Source organism: Cebus imitator, unplaced genomic scaffold (assembly GCF_001604975.1).
Source record: "Cebus imitator isolate Cc_AM_T3 unplaced genomic scaffold, Cebus_imitator-1.0 Scaffold694, whole genome shotgun sequence".
NCBI lineage: Eukaryota > Metazoa > Chordata > Mammalia > Primates > Cebidae > Cebus > Cebus imitator.
Window position 1 is genome coordinate 251697 of NW_016108009.1, and position 27987 is coordinate 279683.

The 27987-nt window shown below is 34.8% G+C and overlaps 1 protein-coding gene across 8 annotated transcripts in view; it reads right to left on the reverse strand.

The window, feature by feature from the left end:
* The window catches only part of KCNT2 (potassium sodium-activated channel subfamily T member 2), a 408182-nt gene that overhangs the window by 81983 nt on the left and 298212 nt on the right, over positions 1–27987 (reverse strand). For 6 of the 8 annotated variants that reach the window (XM_037734957.1, XM_037734956.1, XM_017518646.2 and 3 more), the window contains 5 exons: positions 22590–22803; positions 20273–20378; positions 19116–19288; positions 11802–11873; positions 8257–8391 (listed from right to left, as the gene is read on the reverse strand). In XM_037734957.1, the coding sequence (XP_037590885.1) occupies positions 8257–8391; positions 11802–11873; positions 19116–19288; positions 20273–20378; positions 22590–22803 (700 nt within the window). The remainder of the gene's footprint in view (positions 1–8256; positions 8392–11801; positions 11874–19115; positions 19289–20272; positions 20379–22589; positions 22804–27987) is intronic. The other 2 variants (XM_017518648.2, XM_017518649.2) reach the window with 1 other exon arrangement.

Consider the following 27987-nt stretch of genomic DNA (forward strand, 5'->3'; position numbering starts at 1 on the left):
CCAGCCTGACCAACATGTGAAAACCTACCTCTACTAAAAATACAAAAATTTGCCAGGTGTGGTGGCACACACCTGTAATCCCAGCTACTTGGGAGGCTGACGTAGGAGAACTGCTTGAACCCAAGAGGTAGAGGTTGCCGTGAGCCGAGATCGTGCCACTGCACTCCAGCCTGGGCGACAGAGCAACACTCAGTCTCAAAAAATATATATATGTAGTTTTTATCTTTAATACAAATCAGTACTCTCACTTTGAATAAAGGTCTTGGTTACTTAGATTGTTCTGGATATCATCCTTTTATAACACATTTTATCAAATAGAAATATACACATGTATGTAGCTAGAAATATTTGGGGTCTTAACAAGTGAAAACATGATAGGATGACCCAGTCATTGTATTTGAGTGACTTCTGGGGTTGAAATTAAATAGGACAACATAATTTTTGTGATGTACCGCCATTTCTGTTCTACATAAATTAACCTATAACATTTATGTTATTTTGAACTGAGAAACTGAATGTATTATAGCTAAGCCTGCCACCTAGTGAAAAATCTAGAACTAATATTTATATAATGAAACACTGTATGCTAATGCCCTTTATATCCATAGACTATTACTTGCATTCCGTTATAACACGTTATATTTACAAATTTGGTTGTCTAATAGATTTATTTAGGTTCCTTTGAAACACTAATACTGTAAATCTATTTCTGGGTCTTAAAATGAGCGAAATATATTTTGCACATAGAACATTTTAGAATTAAAATGACATAATAAGTCTCCTTTCCCTGGGCACTAAAAACATAATAGAGCAATACTGTAATTAAAAAACATATACAGTTTGTTCTATTTAAAACTTTTTACAAGCATTTTGTGTTCTGACTCAGTGACGTAAATATAATTGTCTAGATATGTAAGATATCCATGGAAGGGTTCTCTGCCAGCATTAATTTATTTAACAATATTTTTACTAACCAACATTAAGATGAAAAACATATCATATATTCTATTTCACAGGCTACTGGGGGAACTCTGAAACTAGCTGTATTTGTATCATAAAACAAAACACACAAACATAAATATACAATCTGGAAAATGTTTATGATACTTTATTCAAAATTACTTACTGAGCTACATGTTACACTATAAATTCTGATTTGCCATGATACTGGAAATAATGTTTTTAAATAACATTATTTAAATAAAATACTAATTGGGATTTTTGGACTGCAATTGACTATTAACACTAAAACAAATATAAATGTATGTAATCTTTCATAAATAATTTTAAAATACTTCAGGAAGTCTGAGTTAGTAATAAATGACAGTATGATAAATATCAGGACTCTTCTGTATTCAAAAATCTTATTCATGAAAACCATAGCCAATCTAAACATTACAAGTAGTTTTCACTATATAAAGGTATCACTCTTGTATTTGTCCGTGTTGAGTATTTTAAATTATTTACTTATATTTATGGTTATATTATTTTGAAATGTATCATTTTTCATATGCAGGTACATGTTATTTCCTTAGTAAAATTATGGCTACCTGTGCCAATCCAAATACAATATTTTCTTTAAAAAAATACAAAAACAAATAAACAAAACTTGCCCTTCTGTGCTCTTATCATCCTAGCAATGCAGAAGTCTCTTAACTGGTCTGCTCACACCCACTCTTTCTCTTCCTCAAACAATTCTCTACATTGTACCCACAGTTACCTTTTAAATTTTCTCTGTCCTTCAGTTATTTCCTGTTATTCTTAAAATTCAGACCAACTTATGTACATACTTTACAAAGCCATGAAAATATGGCTTCTGAATTCTATTTCAGCCTCCTCACACCAGTCTTCCCCTTGCTCTGCTCTAAGTCCTTGATTGGTCACTATCAGGATCTCAGAGCTTCATATATGTTGCCCCCATATGCAGTGCTCTACCCATCCTTTTGCCCATTTAGTCTCTCTCCACTTTTCAGGTAAAAGATTATCAATTCCTCAGGAAGACATTCTCTGACACATGAGACTAGTGCAAATGTTCCTGTTATCTGAGTCTATATACAATTCTACATATTTTCCCCAACAATTGCCACAGTTATAATTCTGTAGTTAAAATTTTAAATGACTGGCTTGATACCTTCCCTGCTAGACTATTAACATTCTAAGGCCCCAGCTATGTCCACCTTGTTCATCACTGCAGCCACAGCAACCTGTGTAGTCCTGACACTTAGTAGGTGCTCCGTAAACTTAGGGCCAAGCATGATACATTAACAAATTGCAGGCATGGCCACAGAAGTCATCCTGTCCTAGTACAGATTTAATGCAGGATTTGCTCTTTTCCAAACAGACGACAAATCCATGACTTGTTTCAGTGTTTCCATTGACATTGTTCTTCATCTTACAAGTATGTTCAGCCAAAGTTTAGAAAACAAAAGCAAAAACAGCAACCACAAATCTTTGTATTAAAACAAAATCAATCAAGGGGAAGGAACTTCCCAACTAGGTCACTCCTGGACTTTTACCATAAAATTCTGCACCCATTCTGCACTAAACATTATTCTGTGTGCTCTTCAGAGAGACTTTTGTTTCCCAACTCCTAGAGAAAGTTTTCTCGTTTTTCTTGACTGAAATAAAAGCAGGGAGGAGAGGGGAAGGGAGGAGAGGGGAATCTCTACCAGCATATGCCTAACATATTAATTATGAACTTGAGAGGAAGAACTTAACATAGAATAGCCTGCAGCAAGGTGTAAAGACGTGAATAAGTGAGTTCACCAAAGCCTGGAGAGTAAGCAAAGCAACAGTCAGGAGGAGAACCACAAAGGCATGGTTCCATGTACAGGAAGGCAAATTAAGCTCCAGAAAGGTGGATATCACGATGATGTGTAAAAAGCTCAAAGGGAGGGCCAGGCGTGGTGGCTCATGCCTATAATCCCAGCACTTTGGGAGGCTGAGGCAGGCGGATCACCTGAGATTGGGAGTTTGAGACTAGCCTTACCAACATGGAGATACCTTGTCTCTACTAAAAATACAAAATTAGCTGGGCATGGTGGTACATGCCTGTAGTCCCAGCTACTTGAGAGGCTGAGGCAGGAGAATCACTTGGACCCGGGAGACGGAGGTTGTGGTTGAGACAAGATTGCACCATTGAACTCCAGCCTGGACAAGAACAAAACTCCATCTCAAAGAAAAATAAAAAAAGCTCAAAGGGAGCCAGGTGCAGCAGCTCACACTTGTAATCCCTGTACACTGGGAGGCTGAGGCAGGTGAGGTAAATCACCTGAGCCCAGGAGTTCAAGACCAGCCTGGAAAACATGGTAAGATCCTGCCTCCGCAAAAACTGAAAATAAAAACACTGAGGAAGGGGAAGAGAAGACACAATCTGAATGTTAAGGAAAATAATCCAACAGAAGTGGAAAGATTCAAGACACAGGAGAGAAAGGACAAAGTTGTTTTGAGGAAGCCCCAAGGTAATGTACTACACATAAATTCTGCACTGAGTTTCCATGAATCAACAGACTCATTAAAATCTATCAGTTAACAACCCCGGAGCACACAGTTAACTTTCGAACAATGGATAGGAGGCCTGAATCTGCCATTTTTTTCTAGATGGGCTAGGATGAGCCACTAAATTTCTCTAAATGTTAATTTCTTTCTCAGTAAAATGAAAATAATGATAGATGCCAGTGACATGCCAAACAGCCACCAAGTAGGATATTTTGATAGATCAATCTGACATAGACATTTTACTGTGGTTGTTTTTAATCCAAAGCACATTTTAATTTGAGGGTTTAAACTTAGTTTACACATTAGTACTTGTTCATAAAAATATGAAAACATGCAATTTTTTCCAATTGTAATGATTGTCTTGTTATGTAAATCTTTTTGTTTTTTTTGTTTTTTTGTTTGTTTGTTTGTTTGTTTTGAGACAGAGTTTTACTCTGTTGCCAGGCTGGAGTGCAGTGATGCCATCTTGGATCACTGCAACCTCCACCTCCCGGGTTCAAGTGATTCTCCTGCCTCAGCCTCCCTCCCAAGTAGCTAGGATTAGAGGCATGTGCCACCACACAGCTGATTTTTTGTATTTTTAGTAGATAGGGGCTTTCACCAGGTTGGCCAGGATGGTCTCCATCTCTTGACCTCATGATCTGCCTGCCTAGGCCTCCCAAAGTGCTGGATTACAGGCATGACCCACCATGCCCAGCCTTGTTATGTAAATCTTTAGAAGGAGAAATTTAAATTTAAAATTGAGGACTTGCTTTTCTTTCACTTTTTAGCAGATCTTTGTACTGGGATGGCTTACTTGAGTGTCTTCTCTTAGATGTGTAAATAAAAAGAGAGAGAGAGAGAGGTACCACAGGGTCTAACAGGATCTAACCTGGGAAAGATCTTTTCTCCTTATTGTCTTTGATATGCAGAAATGATGTCTGGGGAGGTACTGAGCCAATTGCTTAGGATTCAAGGAGATTTTTCTGAGCAGAGGAGTGGAGACACACTGTTCTTCCAGGAGATCACCTCTGGATTAGAGGTCGTCCCCGAGGAAATTTGCTGCTATAAAGGCCTACTAAGAGCGCCCCCTCTCCCAAAAAACAAACAAACAAAACTCATCGTGACAGAAGGAACAAATCAGGGTAAGTGATAAATAAAAGTCCTGTCTACATATGTATACCTATATAACAAACCTGCACATTCTGCACATGTATCCCAGAACTTAAAAAAAAAACGTATAATTTTTTAAAAAAAGGCCTGTAGCTCTCCGCCAGACTGCTGCCGAGCCGCCATCATGGATACGAGCCGCGTGCAGCCTATCAAGTTGGCCAGGGTCACCAAAGTCCTCGGCAGGACCGGTCCTCAGGGACAGTGCACGCAGGTGCGCGTGGAATTTATGGACGACACGAGCCGCTCCATCATCCGCAACGTAAAAGGCCCCGTGCGCGAGGGCCAAAATAAACAATGTGATAGGTGTATGCATTGGTTTAAGCCAAACGCCAGGTGCAGCTAGCATTCTAGGTCATCAGCTAAGGGGCCCACTTTGGTTTGTAATCTGAAAGTTGACACGGCATTACTTCCGTTATCTGTACTTCTACCAATGTCACAGGCCTTACTAATCAGCTCTTAGAAATTGACTCTTGATTGAGAACACTAACAGTGTTCTTTAAGATAGAAGGATTAGCTGAAATATTTTAAAGATACTATTCACTCATGCATAATTAATGTATAAGAATTTAGTTCTCTTAGGGATGGGGCCCAAAGCTTTAATCTGTTATCCAGCCATTGTGATTGGATTTCTAGTTGTCTGATGCTTACTGATGAGGGTAACTGGATCCTAACTCTGCCTCTAAGGAATTTCATGCAGGGTGGTGGGTAGAGAACCTAAAAGGAGAGACAACTGGGAGTAGGAGGAAGAGAGGAAAGGGAAAGAGCTGAGATCAGTGTTATGTGTAGTAGATAATCAGCAATTATCCATGAGGGTTTCAGCACAGCAGCGATTATCACAATTGATCACAGACTTGAATCTGGGTTAGGAAGGGGAAAAGCCCTCAGGTGACTTGGGTAAGTAAAAAGGTAGTAGGATCAGTGGAAGACAGGTTCCAATGTGGTCAAATGATTATTAAGAGTTGGGCATATGAGAAGAAATTAGATAGAAAATGAGTAGCACTACTCGGAGTGTTGAATGCTGTAAACTGAGAATGTGGAGTGTAAAATCATTCATAGCTCAAGATTTAGACTATGACCATGAGAATGGGTGGTGTAGGTCAGATATTCAATGGATCATCTATGTAAGATTGTTGAAATCATCAATAATTATGAAAGAATCAGGATTGGCAAGAGTAATAGTAAATCAGGAACTAAAATCTTCAAGGAATGCAGAAGAGTCATCTGGAGGATGATAATTTACTCTTGTCTATAAAATGCAACTCCCAAGTCTGTGTGATTTTGGTCATTTATCTGTGTAAGTGATATTTTTATATCATAGAAACCTATAAATGCCTGTCTTTTTTATCATATAAAACTAGCCTAACTTAGCACACATAGATTATACGCTTAACGTATAACACAAATAAAGTTTCATAAATTTTGTTTCCTAAAAAAATACTATTATATACTTGGAGAAATAATAGTAATGTCATGATAGGCTATAAGAAAGGAAAGAACAGAGGTAATTTCTTTGCAATTTGGGTTTTTAACAGTTCTTCTGAAAAATTCTGCTTGAAACTATTCATTCTACATAAAAATTATATTAACTTTAAAAATATACTGCTGAAGACAGATAAGCCTAATAGTTAAGGTATCCAAAGTTATTAATTCATTCATCCATCCATCCATTCATTCATTCAACAAGTGGTAATCACATCTTCAGCTAGGCACTCAGAGAAGCTTAGCCTTTGCACAGTTAGTTGCCATGTGTATATCTGTCCATAATTACTCTGGTGAGTTGTTTTAAATGACTAATTACAGCCTTCTAACCTCTCAGTAAGATGGGGATTTATTATTATCTTTGAATCAAAATAATTCATCCAGAGAATATGTAATAAAAGTTATATCAATAGAAACGTCACCATAATAGAAATAAAACTCATGGTAAATTGAAAGTTTAAATAGCATGTTTAATTAAAAAGACCTAGGATCCTCTCCTTTTATATAATTAGCTTTTGCCAAGCATGAAATTTAAAAAAAGCATGGAATCACATGATTTTTGCCCTACTCACTGGCTATAAATCTTATCTTTGAATTAATATTCTACCCTGTAATTTCCTTTTATATTCTCTAGAGAAACAAAATTGCTTATGTATTTGTAATATTTTAAACAAGTGTTATATACTGTCTTTTAAAAATGTACTGTTTAATACAGCTCACTGGTTACCTAGTTAGCTACATTCTAAGTGAACTGCCGCATTATAATAACTTTAAAGTGTTTATTTCTTCTTCTGGAACAAGAGGTTCTTATGCAAATTCAGGGTAGATTTTCCAGGTGCTATGACAGTTCTTTAAATAACCAATCTCTAATCTTTACATTAACAATGCAAGGTGGGTTATTTTCTGCAGCATTTTATAGATGAGAAAAACTGAATCATAATGAGGTTAGGAAGGTCACAAAGTGTCTGCTGGAGCCTCTAGGGTAAAGGTTGTGCCAGATAAAGTTTGCTGCTATATAGTCCAAGGTCTATGGCTTTTCCACGCTGCCACATGGAAGTGGTAATTATACTGCTAGTAACATTAATAGCTAAAAACGACTAGGCATGTGCTAAGCAAGGCATTTTGTATTTCTAAATCTTTAATAATATTGTGATTAATACACTGAGATGCAGAGAAGGAAAATAATTTACCTAAGAAATTTACCAAAGTAATTCACCAAAAATAGGCAACTTGACTGGGACACACATCTAGGGTCTCTCCTTTGAATTTTGAACTTGAACTAGAAAGAAAAATAATTAACCTCAAGATATGCTTTGTTACAATATGAAAGTATGAAAGTGGAGTGAACATGGACAATGAGAAAATTGAGGTTGTTTCATTTACCTCTGTAATTGGGTAACTCACATACTTTCTTTAGGCTTTTGCAAAACTCATACAACTGAAAAAAAAAGATCTTTTTGATATTTAAATATTCAGACGAATTTAGAATCCTTCCAAGCAACACAGATGTCCTGACTGACAGATGAGACTGACCTCACTTACAACATGCACCTTTCTCTGGTCGGGACTGTCTACTCTTACCCAAAGGCAACCATAATGGGGATTCATATCTCCATTAAATCAAATCCAATGAATCAAATTCAATGGGTCCATTTAATTAACAAAATACAGGAAAATAGTAAATATGATGTCACGATTTTGCTCCTAACACGGGTAAATTACCTGTTCACAGCTGTGCAGTCCTTCAGTCCTAGCTATCCATTATGTGAACACAAATATTTGGTCATTGCTAGGCATAATACCAACAGGAAAACACGGACCGCTTGTCATAACTCATGACTGCTAGTATACATGATCTTCAAGAGTTTTGTTACTGTTAAACTATCTGAGAAAACAGATACAGCATTCAATTTATGAGGAGCATCACTGATCTGGTGTTAAAAAATTAACTTTATGCAGTGCCAGTCACACATGACATGGTCAATAAGCATGTGAAAAAAAATGAATAAATAAGTGAACATAAAGTCAGTGTGTCTCATGTTCATTCCTAACGCAGTGTCAGTGTCAAACATTTCACCCGTGTTTGGCACAAAACAAGTGGCGGGGTTGGATGATTCAGCCACTCACCTGAAGAGAGTCTGCACATTCACAATGGTTTTGGCATCTGCCATGTAGTCTTCCTCAGCACTCATGGTACTCTCTTTGTCCACAACCACCATGTTGGCAGCAAAGGTCACTCCACACCTGAGTAAGTCATCTAGGCTTTGGTAAAAATCAACAGAGAAAAACGAACATTAAATAAATCACAATGTTACAATCAGTGCTAAAATCTTGCACTATCCCCTGTGCTTACATGAGTTGCCTTTAGCGGTGGCTTTTACAGAGTGTGCACAGGTAGCTGAATTATGACACAATATTATCTACTTATATAAAATAATTTTTATCTTGGGTACTTTACATGTCATTAGATCTCAGCTGTTTCAAAACGTGTTTGTTAAAATATTTTATTTAATGATTTATATTGATTATATACATGGAATATGGAGTACACCCATTTTGCAATAAAATAGAGCATGTTAGAAATTTGATTTTACAGTTAACATACTTCTTCAAAGACATGACATTTACATTTTTTAAAACTTCTAAGGTAATTTTGGTAAGAGAGCAATAAGTGCTGTTAATTTAGATGGTCAAGCTTAATGAAAAAATATAAAACTATGAAATGTTTATTTTTAAATGTTTATTATTCCTTTATGTGAGATCTATGTGTTATAGATTGGTTCTACACAACCAAGAGCATGTAAAACATACAAATATCGTTGTGTGCAAGCCTACTGTTTAGCCAGCCTAAGTTTTCGAGCAAGTGACTGAATAACCTGATTTCTTTGGCTGGATGAAGTAATTGCTAAAGTAAGAACACATACCTGTGGGCTAAAATAGAGTCAGTCTTCTTCCCTATCACTGATTTAAAAAAATCTTACCTATCATTCTCCCAATGAATTAAAAGAAAATGTTTACCGTTAAAACTGAAACAGGGAACCATTATTCTCATTGTCTCTGCTTCATGCAAACTAGAAAAGTAGAACTGAATTGGATAACGGAGACTAAACTTGAATGAATACAAGAATGTTCTAGGTGCAGAGTTGATTGAAGACAGGTAAGAAAAGATAGGTTAATTGATTTCCGTATCTTCTGATTTAAAATAGGATGTTTAAAGCTTAAAGAGCAGTTAATTTCTCTTAGATTTTTAAATTGAAGAGTGAAGTCCCTGAGGATCTTTTCCAAGTGCATGATTGGATGAGTTAGCCATGTCACGTTACAGGGAATTATTTTCCTTTATGGGAAGGCGGGAGGCAGGATTTCTTACTCTGTTATTAGGCGAGAGGGTATTACCAAAGCCTCGAGTCCAAGATCCCCAGGAGTAGTCCAGAAAAAATATTTCGCTTGAATCAGGAACAATGGTCTGTGGCAGAGATTTTATGGCTAAAACTGTGGAAACAGAATGTTATTCCAAATAAATTTCCTATGATAAGAGGGGCCAGGACCATAACATCCAACCACTATGATGACTTCAAGTTTAAGTGCCTAGGGATACTTGGGTCTTTCTTTTATTCAGGAAATGTATCATAATTTTTCTTAATTTATTAAAGTACATTAAAAAAGAAAGAGTTAGATGGCAAATGAATATGGAATGGCCCTTTACGGACCATCAAAATGACGCTTAAGTCATATGTCTTCAAACCACCTTATTATAATTTCACATCACTCTCTCATATCTCAGCTTTCACAATCTTTTTTCTTAATTAAAAAAAATCTTCATTATAATTACCTATATATAAAAAGGAAAGTATAGGGCAGTCAAGGGTGAGAGTGACTGGATAAGTATATATGCACAGAAGTGTAGATAGGAAAGATGAATATTTAATCATCAATAATTCAATGACATTGAAGTGAACCCTTGACCAAAACTTCACTTTAAGAGTACCTGTTCTAAAAAGATAAATGCTACATATACCCACATGTATTGGTTAATTCCAGTCTCAAAAATACTGGCTGCTACAGTTTACTCATAACCTTGGCAAATTATCATTAAATGTGAATTAAAATCTATATAGAAAATAGATAAATTTGGAATATTTCTGAACCATGTAGAAGCTTTTTAAATGTTTTATGTTTTAAGGTTATATTATTTTTTTTCTATTTACTACTGCACTTAATTTTTTATAAGTAGGCTGCCAACTTATTCTTATAACTCCTGTCCATCATAATTTCTGCAAAGCAATTGCCTTATTTTTTCCCTACTGTGGTTGCTTTCCACAGTGTGGCCAGCAGATGGCAGCACAAGAAAGTCAATCTAGATGGAAACATGTTATAGGAATAATTGGCAAAGCCGCCCTAGACTGTCCTTTGCAAGAACTAGAATGTGAAATGTATGAGTGTAAAGAGGTGTTGATGAATGCATTTTAATTCATTCAAAGAGGTATTTTTAAAGAAAAATTTCAAACACAAGCAAAAGAAGAGAATTGTTAGGTGAACATCCCTATCACCAGACCAACAATTAACAATTTGTAGCCAATTATGGTTTATTTCTGTCCCTAGGAATTTGATACTTTCAATTCTGCATTCCTTCTCCATAAGTACTTTTATAAAGGAAGAATTCACTTCATAATTTACATCAGAAAAGGCAGATAGGAGGTTTATTCTTTATCGTTTTTAAGCATACTGTTTTTCCCAATCAATTTTAACAGAGCACTATCATTTCAAAAGATTTCCAAAAAGATTACTGGTTATAAAACAAGTGTAGAATTTAAATAGTAATTTTAGTGCATCTAACTGCGTTTTATTTACATAGTTACTATTGTGATCGCTGATCATGTAAATTATACTAAGGTAGAATGGAGGCTAAACATATTTTAGACTGGTTGATCTTTATTGTATCCACAGCAGTAAACAGTTTCAAAGTTATAAAACTTTGTTTTCTTCAACATCTACAGAACAAAATGTAAAAGTTAAAGTTCTCAATTGGTCCATTTCAGCGTTTATTTTGAAGACTCTAGCTGACATTTTTTAGAAGTGGAAAAGTAACATTATTTCAAGTATGTTAGCTTTTTCATCTTTTATTTATATATATTTTTTAATGTCATGATGATGCATGTATAAGAATTTCTATTTAATTACTAATGTATTAAACACATATGACCTTTTAATTAACAAATATTTTAGAAATTATAAATTCTGAAATGTGACTAAACTCTTAAAAAACTGCTCCAATTTATAAATCTAAGTTAAAATGAGCATTTCTAAATTATTTTAAAGTTTCCAGAAGTTATTGTAAGGTTATCAATACATCACAATGTTCCATCTTTAGTTTTCTCTACCACTATGTCAATAGTAATAATATTGTTATAGATGACACAAAACTAAAAATAGCATTAGAAACTGAGCAAAACTGACAAAATTGACATGCAGCAAGATTTGTTTTAATTCAACAATAGATTACTGCTTAGGAAGTGTAATACAAGATGTATAACACGAAAACATAAGCTCTACATGCAAAATATATTTGCAATACTGACATGGCAAATTACACTCATCATGCAGTAACAAGGCACAGCACATGACAAACCACAGGACACTACACTAGTTAGTGTGCCAAAGATTTTGTCACCTACTTGTCAATAGAGCCCACCATGTAGTAAACCATTGGAAACCAACAGATTGCATCCAGAAAATGCATATCTGGCCTAAGTAGTAGATGGGTTACAAAATGAAACACAATGTCACAACAGTGGCAGCACTTCTAGGGAAAGGAAGTAAGTTGACTTAGTTTGCATTTCCAAAACTCAACACTGCTGACAAAATTAATTTTAAGTGCCTTTTTTCTTAACATTAACTAGAAAATGTCATTTCCACTTGTTATGAATCATACAGTGCCCTCAGAATTATAAAAACAAGTTGTATTTCAGCTTTCTAAATCAGAAACATTATGGCATCATTCTACAGAACTACGGAATTTATAATCTTAATTACAACTAAGAAACCTTATAAATAAATTTAAAAGTCATCCATGCAGAGGAAGCCTTGTAAAATAAAAAACTAAGGCATTTTTTTAGATGATCTAAAGCAGTAGGTACTAATGCCTATTAGTGAGCAACTATTAAGCATGCCTATTAAGAACAACATTCTCTAAGGGAGATATGTATAATCGCAACATAGTCTATATAATATCTCAGTATGTCAAATAAATCTAGTAAATATGCTCATGTAAAATATGTATTTTATAAAATTATAGTGAAAGTAATTCATCTTTTAATTTATTGATTGACTCAATATATATTATTAAGGAAACGTGACTGAAATTTTTACTTATATACATATTGGAGGAAAAAAACCATACACCGGAAAGCTTCCTTAGAAATCGCTTAATCTATTGTATTCATTTTACAAAGTTATTAATTCCTTCATGTATCTATTCACTCAGTATATATGTATCCAAAATTTTTATTTACTAGACATTTTAATACACTCAGACATATGCAAAGAAACCTGTTAGCATGTAAGAAATACAGCATTTTAAAAATTCATGTACAAAATCATACAATTCTATTATATATTTTAATCTGTAAAAGCAAACAATATCTTATGCGTAGGAGGCAGAATTGAGGAACATTTCAGAGAGCTGATGTTTAATCTGAATGTTAAAGGATTAGTAAGAGTTTGTTCAGCATTAAGAGGAAAAGAAAATTCTAGGCCAAGAAAACTACAGCACCTATAAGCCTCCCTGGCTAGATAAACTTTTTTTTCTCTCCCTGACTTATTTCTCTCTTGAGGATAAGGATGATCTTGTTGATCATCCTTCTAGCTCTTTACACTCTGAAGAAAAAGAATGCTCAATGCAGCAAAGCATTACAGAAAAAAAAATAATAAAACTTGTAAAGAATACCATTATTTTAATCTTGATTAATTTTCTTCCCATCATTAACTTTCTTTGTAGTCATTAAAATGACCCAATATTATTATATCTTACAAATGTACCACAATTCATTCTTAAAATCCTCAGTTATTTAGTTTATAAGTTATTTTCACTTTTTGCTGTTAAATAGTGAAGTTATCAGTTCTTTGCAGTACCTTGCTATTGTATTTAACGCTGATATTCACATCTTCGGAGGACTTTCTTTTCTTTCCTTTTTTTTAAAACATTGATTTTTATCATTACCCCAAAACATTCATAGAAGGGATATTAGTGGATCACCATCTATAAATAGTTTTAAAGATCCTGATACATGTTTTCAACAAATGTTATAACCAAACATACACTCCAGTAGCAGTCTCTGATAGTGCCTTATGGTAGAGATTTCTAGTTATACCCTTTCTAGGCACTGTCCTGCTTCTTAAAATTAGCAGGGCTATTTTAATTGCTGATTCAAAACTCTCCACATCTCTCTCACCCTGCCTTGTGAGTGACTGCAGAAGCACATATGAGGACGCAGGTACCATAAGAGTGGGGCAACACTGAGCTGTTGTGGTGATCTGAAAAATCCCTTCACCGGGGTCTTGAGGTCACCGTGGACAAAGTAAGTCTTGATTTTATGCCACTCTTCTACTAGAGTTAAAAATGAAGATAAGACCTTTCTATTTTGTTGCTTGTCTGGTAGAGAATATAAAAGCTAACTGGCCATCAAATTTAATCATTGTTATGCTTTAAGAAACTCATGAATTTCAGTCACATGCAATTCTACCACAAATATGTACTTACAATAGGCAAGCAATGTGCCAAATCCTTGGAAATTGCTTTAACTTCTGTATTGTGGTAGCATGGTTCATCTTTACGTGAATTCAGCTATGTTACAAGATAAATGAAGTCACCTGAACCCTGCTAAATATATAATCCTGATGAAAGATATCTAAGGTAAGTGGTCTACTATGCTGTATTCTTTGCAAAATTTAATTTTGTGTAACAGATAGATTCATCTACTGCAGATATTGAAAAAGATAGCTTAAATGGAAATCTGAAATGTAAAGAATTCTGCATTTACACGTATTATGCCAGCTCACTTAAATACATTGTCAACAGTGTTCATGGCACCAACCTGCTTAGTAATTGAGTGACATAAATGACATCATAGGCTCATAATAAAACAATTTTTTAATCATTGGAAGGCAGCTAATTGGCAAGTATAACTTTTATATTGCGAAGCATTATTATTGAAAAACAATAAGCAAAAACATAAAACACTCCAAAAATGTCCTTTTACTACATTGTGTCCCCAAGGTACCGATGAGGTTTTATATTTAAAAAAAAAATTATGCAGAATAAAATGTATGCATTTTTAAAAATCTGACTATTAAATAGAGAAGACTTATATTAGGAATTACATTAAGGAAAATTGGTAAAAATTATTGACATATTTAACTATATAGCTTATTACAAACAGATTAATAAGGAACAAATGTCAAAAAATTGTTACTTATATCAAATTTGTAAACCAAAGTTGCTTAGTACATAAAGAAGTATTTTATAATTAATGAAAAAGATAAACATGACCAAAAATATATCCAGAAGGAATATATATACATGGACCAAAACTAAACAAAACAACACAGGCTAAACTAACTGGTAATAAACAAAATAAAAATTCAACAAACACAAAAAGTAACTGAGTTAGTAAACAGAAGAAAAATGAGCACATTCATTGAGTCCTAGCTGTAATTCTATTAAAAAAGATGACTGCCTATGAGCCAAAGCCTTATATTCTTATAGAAATTCTCATAATAAAAGTTGCCATTCAAATATTAGTCAGTGACTGTTAGGAAGTAAAAAAAGGTTTCTAAATTTCTATGAATTTGTAAAATTCACAACCATTATTTAGTTCCCATTTAATAACAATAAAAATTTAATTTCTTTATTTCAAGTTCAAGAAATAGTATACTATGCTTTTATGAGCACAGTTTATTTTGTTAACATTTCCTAATTCCACTTTAAAGAAGTTTATTCCTTGCTAGACAATATAAAAGTAATTTAATTTTAACTACTTAAATAAATGTCCTTTTTTATTAATTGGGTTTTCATATAAACCCCTCCATCAGGTTGAAGAATAACAGTGTTATTTTCTTGATTCGCAGAAGAAAAAATGGTATTTCTTGTCTTCCTTTTATGAGCCAGATATTGCACTAGGATTTTATATACATTATCTACATCATCTCACAATAACTATTTAAGATAAATGTTTTAACCATTTTACAAATCAGAAATATGTGGCTAAAAAGACTCAGTAGCATATAACAGACCTATCAAGAGAATAAATTTAGAACTTAGATCTGAATGAGTCTGAAGTTTGAATTTTAAAAATAAGAACACTGACATCAGGCATTTTATCATTAATTTTAAAATAAGCTAAAGTTTACTTGGCACCATTATGTGGAAAGAAGGTTGATTTAATAAATGGATAGTGTGAACAAGACCTTGATAAACATTAAGAGCAAACGCCTGGATCTTTCACTTCATCCTTATGTGGCTTTGGGTAATATATTCTAGCTTTTGACTTGCTTTTGTATCTTTCACATGAGATGGTGTTAAAAATGACTAGATGACCTTTAAGGTTTGGGTGGTAATCAAAATATTTAAAATCAGTATGGCACAACAGATCAAACAGAACAGATGGCCAACCAATCAGAACTGACACCAGCTCTAACGAACCAGTACCAGCTGAAAGATGTTTTTCAGTATGAGTGAATTTTATTTAATTGCCATTTGAGATCTAGAAAGCTTCCTATTTGGAAACATCGTAAACACTTATTTTGGCATATTATGTGGATGAATATTATAAACTTAATTTACATTTTAAAATTCCATGCTTATTACATCGACTATTATTTATTTGTTATATTGAATTAATTGGCCTTTCAACTAGTTTAAAATAGCCACATACTAAATACTATTTTCAGCAACATTCATGTGAATTTAAAGTAAAATCCTCAAAACTAACTAATAATTCTAATTAGCTACACTAATACAATGAAGTGCATGCAATCATCGTTGTACAAATTCCTATAACACGGAAATATTGTAAAGAAGAAACTCTCATATTCCTTTGTGATCATGTAGGATAGATTGCAAAATACTGTCCATTTCAGAGCAACAGGCACCTCATTGTTTAAAAAAAAAGAATTGCATAAAACTTCCTGGAACATTATTAATTGTTTAGTTTTAGTTTCCTCATTCTGAACCAAAGGAACAGAGGACAACAAATAAGAATACTAGACATACTTTCGGGAAGTACACAGAAAGCTAATATATTTTACAGCATGCACTTTCAACCTAACTCTTTGAAATAAAGTCAAATCCTGCAAGAATTATTGAATAACAATATAATGTAAATTGTCAGATTCCAAAGTGTAAACCATTAGGAAGGCAAAGGGAACTTTTAATGCAAAAATAATTCAAAGTTAAGACATATTTCTGTTTTCAAAAAGAATGAGCAAGCAATATATGTTTTTTCATATATCAAAAACCTGTAAGTTGAAAGAAAAATAAAATAGAAATTTCATAGAAAGGTCTAATTCAAGAATTGGCCATGAAAAAGGTCATTCACCTTCTTTGTGTCTCTGTTACATCTTCTTAAAATAAGAGACAAGTGTTGTGGCAATATCACACAGCTTTCGGTTTATTTAAATGTTTATATTGTAATTTGAGATTTTAAACAGCTCGGCACATCTGTCTAAGACTAAATCATCATTATATATGTATTGTAAATATGTGACTTGTGGGACTAGAATGTAAAATAAATTGTGTAGTATGATGATCATCATGTAGTAAATGATCAATGATCATTATAATTATGAATACAGGATGGAGGTAAATAGTGTTAACTTTATTGGATAATCCTTAGGGTTTTATTCAAATGAATTATTCCCTGATAAAAGTCACTTCTATGCTTATACAGAAATACAGTTGTCAGTAATTAGGAGAAGTAGTTTTCAGATTAGTCTGTGATTGATCAAGAAATGAAGACTGGCTATACAGTTCCTTCTCTCATTCCTTGATCAATCACAGAATTGATTTTATAATCTGAATACACAAATCAATCATTCAGTAACAGACATTTTTGTAACTTGTTTATTCAAAACCAAACAGAAAGGGATTGACTTGGTTACAGCTATTCTAAAATCTATATCAGACATACAAGTGAAGTACTCCTAATCTACAACAGATGTAAAGCACTTCTGAGCTCCTGTCACCTGCCTGATGTTGGAAATGAAGACTCAGAGATTCGACATAAGATTACTTAGCAAGACCGGAGACTGAAAATGAGGGGTCCATTTCTGTTCACAGAGTAAACTACAGTCCTAAATATGAAGAGACTGATTTTTGACAGGAAGGGTTACACTTCAGCACAAGAAACTATCTTGAAATTACGTAAAGAGGAGGAAAATACAATTTTGCCTGAGTCCTATCAGAAGGGTGCTGTAAGCACAGTTCCACTTTTTTTCAAATCACTTCCTATCTTCCTGTCTGTAACCTGGTACCTCAATTGATCCCGTTTGATCCAAGCCATACAAGTAGGAGCTACTCTAAGCAATGTTGGCAAATGCCCTTGTCTTAAATTCTACTTTCAGGACAGTGGATATATCATAAGTCAAAGAAGTCAAAGCTAACACATTTGAACTCACATAGTCAGGCATCTCTCGTGTGGCAGCTCAGCCAATTCCTCAGAGCTTCCTATCAGAGATGCTTCAGAATTAAGGCTATGTTTGAAAGAAGTGATTTACAACCACTGTGTTGCCACAGACATACCACAACGCAACTTTGATTGTTCTAAAATTTATTTTAACAATCTTTTATTTCTTCCGAAATTTGGTCCAAGTTTCTGTTCCCGTACATTTACCCTAAATATGCCTCAGCTTTCCTTAGATGCCAAAGAGGTATAGAAAAATTGAGTAATCAATTTTTCAATTTTCAGATATGATTACTCAATGTAATTGAGTAATTACATTGAGTAATCATATCTGAAAATTCTTCAAGTGAAAATTCTACAAGCGTGCTGAATTTCTGGAGTCGATTATTCTTAAAGTGAGGATGCTAAGAAAGTTTCATCAGTAAGTATTTTGACATTGGTATAGTCAGAATAACCAACACCATAAAGTTATAATGTACCGAGGAGATGTCTCTTTTATGAGAAACTTCTTTTGATAATTTTGAAAGGCAGAGACAGGGCAACAGAATTTTGCCCGATTTATTAATAGTTCACCTTCACATTTGCATCACATTGGAATGGAAGAGGAGAGTGAGAGAATTTTAAAATATGGTATTAAAGACACCTGCTACTAATTTCCAGTCAAACAGACGAATATTATAATTTTAGAATAAAATGGCTTTGACCGTTGCATTCAGTGACCTATATTTATATTTGCATAAGAATTTTGAAATGCTTAGTCTTATTTAACAAAAGTAAACCAATCCAATATTTTCAAAATAAATGTACATAGTAAAGCATAACTCCTATTATGTTACAGAATGTATGGTTTAACAGTGGTCCAATCATAACTTATGATGATGCTTTTTGTTATAACATATAAAAATGGATCAGTAAATGCTTTTCTGATAATTAATGGTTCTTTAGAAAGACAAAAAAAAATGTCCAGTTTTGGCAGAGATTTGTCAGGCTTAGTTGACTAATTTAAGGAAAATTGCAGTAATTATTTCAGTGGCCTGTTTCCTGTGGTATTATGAGTAGATGATCACTTGCAAAACAGTTTTAAATAAAATTCTCAGAATATCCCAGTGATATTTTAGTAGTATTTCTGAAACATAATCATAGTCAATGACATATTTTGTATCACAGCACCGAATATATCTCCCAATGGGTCATTTACCATAATGTATCTGATTTAAAATACTATCAGCATATTGCAGGCAATTATTTCTGACACACATTAATATAATATTAAAAAGTTTATCTTGTTTGTGTATCTTAAAATATACTTACGGGTTATCCAATAGCAGTACTATGGGATTAAGTTCTTTCTTTGGTCTATAGTATGCCCTGAGAGGAACAATAAAGTTATACAATCCATTTCCAGCTGTTTCAGCTGCAACTATAATTAGTTTATTTTTGAATCCATAGGCTTTTGCATCCTCATAGTAGTTATGCTGGCAACTCTAGAGAAGAAAAATTATACAAAGAAATGCCATTTTTATATTCCATTAAAATTTGGTAAAAACATTTGAGATATATAAAAATGTAAAATTAATCTAACCATGTAAATACTTATTTTCTAACAAATTTGAAAATAGTTACATTTTTCTATGCCCATTTCTGCAATCTACAGTAAAAAATAAAAGTGTGCATGGACAAGAAAAATGAATTGCTGGTTTGTAGCCTGATGTTGAAAGAGTCAACAATTTGTGTGTCTGTGTGTCTGTGTTTTGTTTGTTTGTTTGTTTGTTTGTTTTCTGGGATGGAGTCTCACTCTGTTGCCCAGGCTGGTGTGCAGTGGCGTGATCTCCACTTGCAACTTCTGCCTCCCGATTTCAAGAAATTCTCTGCCTCAGCCTCCTAAGTAGCTGGGATTACAGGCACCTGCAACTACTTCCAGCTAATTTTTTTTCTTTTAGTAGAGATGGGGTTTCACTATCTTGGCCAGGCTGGTCTTGAACTCCTGACTTTGTGATCCACCCGTCTTAGCTTCCCAAATTGCTGGGATTACAGGTGTAAGCCACCGCACCAGGCCTTGTTTTATTGTAAACTAAAACTTGCTGCAAGAGGACATCAAGGTATGCTTTTTTTTGAAACGGAGTCTAGCTCTGTTGCTAGGCTGGAGTGCAGTGGTGCAATCTTGGCTCTCTGCAACCTCTGCCTCCTGGGTTTGAGCAATTCTCCTGCCTCAGACTCCCAAGTAGCTAGGACTACAGGCGCACACCACCAAGCCTAGTTAATTTTGTAATTTTTTTTTTTTTTTTAGTAGAGATGGAGTTTCACCATGTTGGCCAGGATGGTCTTGATCTCTTGACCTAGTGATCCGCCCACTCCGGCCTCCCAAAGTGCTGGAACTATAGGCGTGAGCCACTGCGCCTGGCCCAAGGTATACATTTTTACAAATTAATTTTCTCTGACTTTCATTTCTTTTAGCAACAAGTGCTTACCTTGTCTAATCTTAAGCAGCAAAATGGTACTTTTTCATGAAGGAGATGACAAAAAGTGGGTGAACTTCCAATATATGGAGAATAAGGTGGGTAACCTTTAGCATACCTGTAAAACAATACAAAATATTACCCTTGAATAAGGCATGCAAATTTGGGAAATTAAGTTATGGCCATGTTCCTCTGTTTTGATCACATTATATCAATAACTCTGTGTTACAATTATATTTTGATAAAGATGTAGTCAAGAAGGGAGGTAGGCAAACTGTGGCCCCGAGATAAAATATGGCCTACCACATGGTTCTGCAAGCTGAGGGTTGTTTTTATATTGTTAAATGGTTGTCAAGTAAAAATTAAACGCAGTTCAAATTTCAGTATCTCAGCCACGCTCATTTACGTATGTATTGCATATGGGTGTTTTTGTGCTTTGGTAAGAGCTAGTAGCTGCAACAGGGATCAAAACGCCTGAAATACTTATTGCCTGTTCCTTTTTAGAAAAAATTTGCTCTCAGCTTAGAAGATTTTCATTAAAAAAAAAAGTAGTGTTAATTTTTACAAAATACATTTAAAGCAAAATGCATTGTTATGATTTGCTCTATCAATATTCATTAGCCATAAATACATAACCAAAAGGGAATAAATAACAGAATTAATTGGTTAGAAACAGGGTTTTTGTTGGAATCATGCTTAAAACATTATCACAGACATTTCACTTGCTGACTTCTGAAAAACAGCCACCTGCATATTTCAGCTATATTGACTTTCCGAATGAAACTTCTAAAATGTAGCAGCATAAATGAAAATTATGCAATAAAATAAAATTTAGCGAAAAGAATATCTTCTTATCCCCCAATAAGGAAGTGTTTGATTTTAACAAATTTACCTGCTAAGCCGTAACATTTCAGACCTAGTTTAAACTGTTTTATCCCTAAAGAAGAGATGCAAATCAGTATTTTCAGGACATAAACTTTATTGGCTGAAAGATAAAATTAGAGGGTAAAATTTTTTAAATTTAGAAGTGGTAATCTCCATAATTACTGCAACATCTCTTTCATTTTTCTAGAAATAAAAAAAAAAAACTTTTACCTCTCAATTTTTTAAGAAGTGTAAAAAAAGAATTTCAATCGCACTCCAAAACACTGTTTCCTGTGAAGACACTGGTTGCCAAACCTCTCCCTGTTTCCATCCTAGATTCCAAATATATTTGAGGATTCTGACCATTAATTTCTTTGGAGAGCACATTTTGTTTCGTGGGTACATCAACCTTTCTTACAATAATTTTTTAAGTGTGAGAAATTAAAACAAAGAATATTTTCACGCTTCAATAATATTTTAATTCTTTTTAGTTGAATTCAACATTACTTGAATTTACATTTTATGAAAGATCCTGGAAGAAATGTTAAGATGTTATGTTCCCAATGCCACAGCACCCATACTATGACTAACAGTAATTAATACTAATTGAATGCTTACTCTGCACAAAACATTGTTTTGGCATAAGCAATTTTTCTCCATTATCTCAGTTAATCGCTGCATAGCTTTATGAAGTAGTAATTACGCCCCATTTACAGGTAAATAAATTATTGGCCAGTTTTTAAAGTCACTTGTACAGAGTCAATAAATATAAAGTGGTACTGTCATGGCAAACAATGTAGTTAGGACTCCACGGTCAAGGCTGTGCACGGCTGTGTTTCCTGAAGAAGGACAATTTAATATGTAGAGTAAGATATGTTAAAAAACTCTACTGCAGGCTACAATGTGATTAACACTACATAGATTGGTACTCTTATTAATTATGAAAGCTTAGGAAAGGGAAACAGTACTCCTTTTATTCATACCTTTGAAATATTAATTAATGCACACTGTATGGAAGTACTGAACATAAAGATACGTAAGGAAAGCTTAATGTAGGGGCTGCATTTACCTTTCATCGAATAATTGATTGAACTTCAGTACGGATGTGTAATAAAATAAATCCAAAGTATAAAGTGCAATATACTATAAAAAGCATATAATTATGAAAATGAAGTTTATATCTTGGGAACACTGATTTATATCTTTTTTTCCTTGAGGATAAAGGATAATTGAGAGAACGGAAATATATGTTGAAGCCAGAAAGCTGAGGGTTCATTATGCTCTGCAGTTAAGAATATACCGGCCACTAGCGGTGTGTTTTGGTTGAAGTATATAGGAATGATTCTAGGATGTTCAGAAGGAAAGATCATTAGCTCCTTACCTATCGGGAAGGTACCTAAAGAAAATACTTAAGGACATTAGCACAAAACCCAGTAATCTTACAACTTAAAGTATCTGAACATACTCTAAATTTGAAGAAATTTCTTCATCTGGTGTAGTTTCATCTTCTGATTGGTCACTTAGAAGATCACATGTTTGAATTGATGATGTATCTGCAACCTCTAAAACAGGAGCAATACTAGGTCTTCTTACTTCTTTACTTCCTTCTGTAGGAAGAGACAGGGTAGGGCCACTTGCTGATCTACAGCTTGTGTCTTGCAAGTCTATAGCCACAGTACCTAAAATAATAAAACATGAAAATTCATCAAGGCGTTTAGCATATTGATCGCTAGTATGGAAAGTTAAATGAAATATGAAATATAATGAACATAATCAAGATAGATATAGTATACATTTATGTGTGTGTGTATGTTTAGTTCTGACAGCTAAATATTTCTTTTGCACATGGACATTTCTCTGGACAAGAAAAATCTCTATTTGCATAAAAGTGTACTTGCAGAGTGTTGCTCTATAGCACAAAACATAGCATTTGTATAATCCTGAAGTATACAGAAATTTAAAGTGAAAAAGTGTACTCTGATGTTCCAATTTATATTTCTTTAAAATTTATTCTTTTGTAGTTCACCATGTCCATTTTTTGAATTTCTTATTGTGTCTTTCCCCACTTTTCTTTTCTTCTTCTTTTTTTTTTTTTGAAGACAACGTCTCACTCTAGCCTCCGGGCTGGAGTGCAGTGGCACAATCTCAGCTCACTGCAACCTCTGCCTCTTGGGTTCAAGAGCCTCCTTTCCTACTGAGCTATCTTTTTGTAATTGATTTGTGATCACTTTTTAAAGTACCAGGGCTGCTGATATATTACATTTATTTTTTATAAAATGAATATTTATTGGCTGCCACATATGGGGAGCACTGCTCCAGGTACTTGAAATGTGTAGAGAAGACAACAAAGTTTCTACATGATGAAACCCATAGCAGCAAGCAGACAAATAAATGGATAATTGTAGATAGTGATAAGCAGCATGCAGGGAGAGGAATGGAGCTTTTATTTGCTAAGAAAGAAGGACACTGTTAAGTCAGGACATTTGATTTTTGACCTGAAATACAGTAAGGAACACACAAGTCATGGGAGTATCTGGAGGCAGTAAGAATGGCAAGCCTATGCCAAGTGGCTTAAGGCTATTAAATACTTGAGGCATTCAAGGAATGGTAGGCAGAAGAAGCAATTCCCTTTGTGATTTTTAATGAAATTTAAAAATTAATTTTAATATCGATTTATGAAAAATTGAGGTCCCTCTCTTAGAGAAAATAATGATGAATGACATCATATTTCATGATTATTCGTTTCATTTATGCACTCAGTGGTATGTGGTCATCCTTCTAAGTCGTTAGTCTTTACTTTGTCCCATTCTTTGAAACAATTACAGCCACATGTTGCTTAAAAAGAGGAATATGTTCTGAGAAATATAACATTTGGTGATTTCTTTTTGTTCAAACATCACTGAGTATACTTAGACAAGCCTAGAGGAGACAGCCTACTCTCCTAGGCTATACGGTACATAGGCGGTACCGTGTGGCCTACTGCTCCTAGGCTGCAAATCTGTAAGCGTGTTACTGTAGCGAATGCTGTAGTCAACTGTAACACAACGATAACCGAAACATTGAAAATACAGTCCTACAGGACTACCACGGTATGCCGTACCATCACTGACTGAATTGTCTTTATGTGGGACATGACTGTTTAAAATTCTGCTTTCCTTAAACCTCTGACCTTCCAACCTTCTTCCTCATTATAATAACATGAACTGAAGAAAATATTACCTTAACTCAGCCCTTCACTTCCACAGTCATTTTTTAGACCTTGTTATAACCAATAATAACAATGTTGTACATATTTTTAGGCATTCACCCTCTGACCACCACTATTTCTTGTCATTTCAGGTCACTCTCACTGATTTCCCAACTCCAGCTATGATTTTACCATGCTGGAACTTCAGCTCTACTGATGATACTAGAGTTTGTCTCTCTCTTTCCCTTGATATTCTCTCTTCTCTTCTTACCTGTCTTGAATTCCAAATTACCTATGTATAAGCATTATGATTATTTTCTTGCATAGACCCCTGGATCCCTTGATATCTTTTTGCTTCATTCCACCCTCTTGACAAAATAGAACCCTGTTTAGGTTAGACTCTCCATGCTCCCCGTATCTATACCTATGCAACAGAATACACATGGGCAGCTTAGCTCTTGCATCATCATTAGTCTCTCCTCCTCGTCTGTCCTGATTTTTGGCCATTTTCACTACACACATAGATGATCCTTCCAACACTCCAGACTCAGCTCCTTGTCCTCCCTGCTAGTAGTGTCTTCTTCTATCACTCTGTCATTCCTTCTCATGGTCACACCTTGGCTTTTGTAATCATTACTTGCTGCACATCTTCTCTCCTTCTGGCATCTCGTTCTCTGACACCTGCACCTTGTCTTTCCAGCTCTCTCCCTCTTGATTTTCACTGGAATAAGAATCGATTAATCCATTCTCCTTTCAGTCTCTTTTAACCAAAAGACATCTTTTCACTTCCTTACTTAAATTAAGTTCCATGGCTTATAATTATACACAATCTATTATACAAACCCTCAATCTCTCTGCCTTTATTACTTCTTTATATTTCAACACTAGCTACAAAGCCATTTCTTTTCTCCTTTCGGCAGTCAGACGTTTTAAGAACTCTCCAGATCTAGACTGTTCCTAATTTGTCTTCTACCATTCTTTCCCAAACCCACTCCAATCTGGCATTGTCCCCCACCACTCCATTGAAACAACTCCTATCAGGGTGAACGATGATCACTGCATTGCTAAATTCCATGGACACTTCTCAGTCCTTAGTTATATGGCCTATCAGCAGCATTTGACATGCTTACCATGCTGTTCTCTTGATGCACTTAGCTCATGTGCATTCCAGAACACCACACTCATCTGGTCTTCCTACAACCCTGCCGATAGCTCCTCTTTGGTCTGCTTTGCTGGTTTCTTCTCATCCCCCTGATACTAATCTTAGTACATACTGCAGAGGTCTGACCTTTGTCTTTCATTTTTTCTTGCTGTACTCATTTCCTCAATGATCTCATTCAGTTTCATGGCTTTAAATACAGTACATAAGATCAGAAATAAAAAATTTACTTTTTCAGCCTATCTCTCTCTCTCCTGAAATCTAGATTCTTATCTCTAACTTCCTGTTAGACATCTTCAAGGTGATCCAAATTGCTCTTTATCTTCCCTTGACCTCCCAAAACCTGCATTCCCCTAGCTTTTCCTCTCAATATATGGCCATTCCTTCTCTAGTTGCTTAATCCAAAAACATTCTATTTCTTCACACTTCTCTTTTTTTCACAGTATCAATTCCATTTTTCAAGGAATTCTGACTATCCCCCAGGTACATCCAAAATTTTCTCCTTCTTACCACTTCCATTTGAAAATAGTCTGATCCTTGCTCCAAACCATCTATGTTCAACAGCAGCCTGAGTCGAGTACTAAAGCAAGTCAGCACAGGTGAGATCAGGTCAATGGCTCTACATAAAACCTTGCAATAATTCCCGCTCCAGTGAGAGTAGAAGCTGCAGTCCCCATATGGACTTAGAAAGCCCAACAGGATCTGGCCTCTTTCTACCTGTTCCTCTTCATCTCCTGCTACTCTTCCAGCACTCACTGTGCCTGAGACACAAGGACCTCTTGACCGTTCCTGGGGCCCAGCCAGGCTCTCACTTTAGGGCCTTTGCGCCAGCTGTTATTTCTGCTAGGAATGCTCTTTCTCCAGACCTCCAGGGGACGAATTCCTCATTTCCTTCAAGTATTTGCTCAAACATCACCTTCTGGCCTTCTAACCACTTCACTTAAAAACCCACTCCTCCCAAAATTATCTCCTATACTAGCTCTGCTTTCTTCTTTTATTTTTTCCCTTTTAACTTATAACCCACTAATACACTAAGTAATTTACTTTACTTTTATATCTACTTTGTGAACTAAGGATCTTTGTTTCTTCAGTAATGTTTTATCACAAAAACTTATGACAGTTCTTGGTACATATTAGGTACTCAATAAATACTTTTCAGGGTACGTATTACATATTCAATAAATACCTTTCGGGTTACGTATTATGTAATCAACAAATACTTTTTGAGTACATTAAAAATGAGTATTGCTAGTATAGACTAAAAATATGTCAATGACAAATAGGGTTACCTAAGAAAGTCTAGGTAGAACCATGGAATAGTGTTTGGAGGGAGTGATATTTAGACTGAGACATAAAGGATTAGAAGTCATTACTTAGCCATGTTGGGGTATGGGGTGTAGTTCCTGTCAGAGGAAACTTAATGTGTTAGGGCCCATTGACGAAAAACTGAAACAAAGTAAGTGAAGATTGAAAGAAGGTAAGAAAGATTGGAGCTTAGGAGAGCAGTCGAAGGGGTGGTAAAATGAGGGGTCAGAAAAGTCAGAAAATACCATTCATAAAAAGCCTCTAAAGAAAGTGACTGACTAATTTATTTTCTGATGCTGAAGAGTAAAATGGGTTGTGTTTAATAATCACATCAGGACAATTATATAAATTGGAGCAATCCTAAGAAACTGGAATATTCCTAAGAAAACTGGGATTGCCTAATGCAAACACGAACTTTTGGTTAACCTATTTATAAGTTATGTCACATTATAAAAGTTAGAGAAAGCAGGCGATTTATTCAGGAAAAGGTTGTTACCAAAACTCTGTTTAAAATGTATGACTCTGATCTCCGGGTGTGGAATCGAGTACAGGGTGGTGATGATGGAGGCAGGGAATGAAGATGAGGTTGCTGGCCCCGCCGTTCAGGGAGGGGAGGGCGGAGGCACAGAGCACGATGACGCTGGTGGTGGACATGGAAAGAACTGAATGATTCCGGGGCTATGCACTGATCAGATTCCACAGAATTTGGTTAACTATGAGGTATAAGAAGAGCAAGTTGGTGAAAAGTCAGAATTGTGACTTTACAAATCAAAGGATAATGGTGTAAACTGCATTTTAGCAAAAAAAAAAGAGAGAGAGAGAGAAGGAGAAAATGGTGGTGTTGAATGAGACTGTATAAATCGGTTTAATTTGAATATGCTGTGTTAGTTTTTCCTGCAAAATACTCAAATAGAAATAACCAGTAGGCAGTTCCTGCTGCTCTGAGATGTTGAGTTAATACTTTAGATAAAGAAAACATCAGTTGATGGACAATTGAATCCATGAGAACAGATGTGACCATACAGGGAAAATAAATGTGTACAATGCAGAAAAAAAGGCATTAGAGTGTTTCTGAAGAACATGGTCAATATTCTTGTCATATGCTGTGAAGACAATCATTAGATATAGCGACAAAGAGAGGAGTGGTGACCTTGCCAAAATAGTTTCAGTGATATGACTGCAGATGTCACATTGAACTGAGAGGAGGTGGGA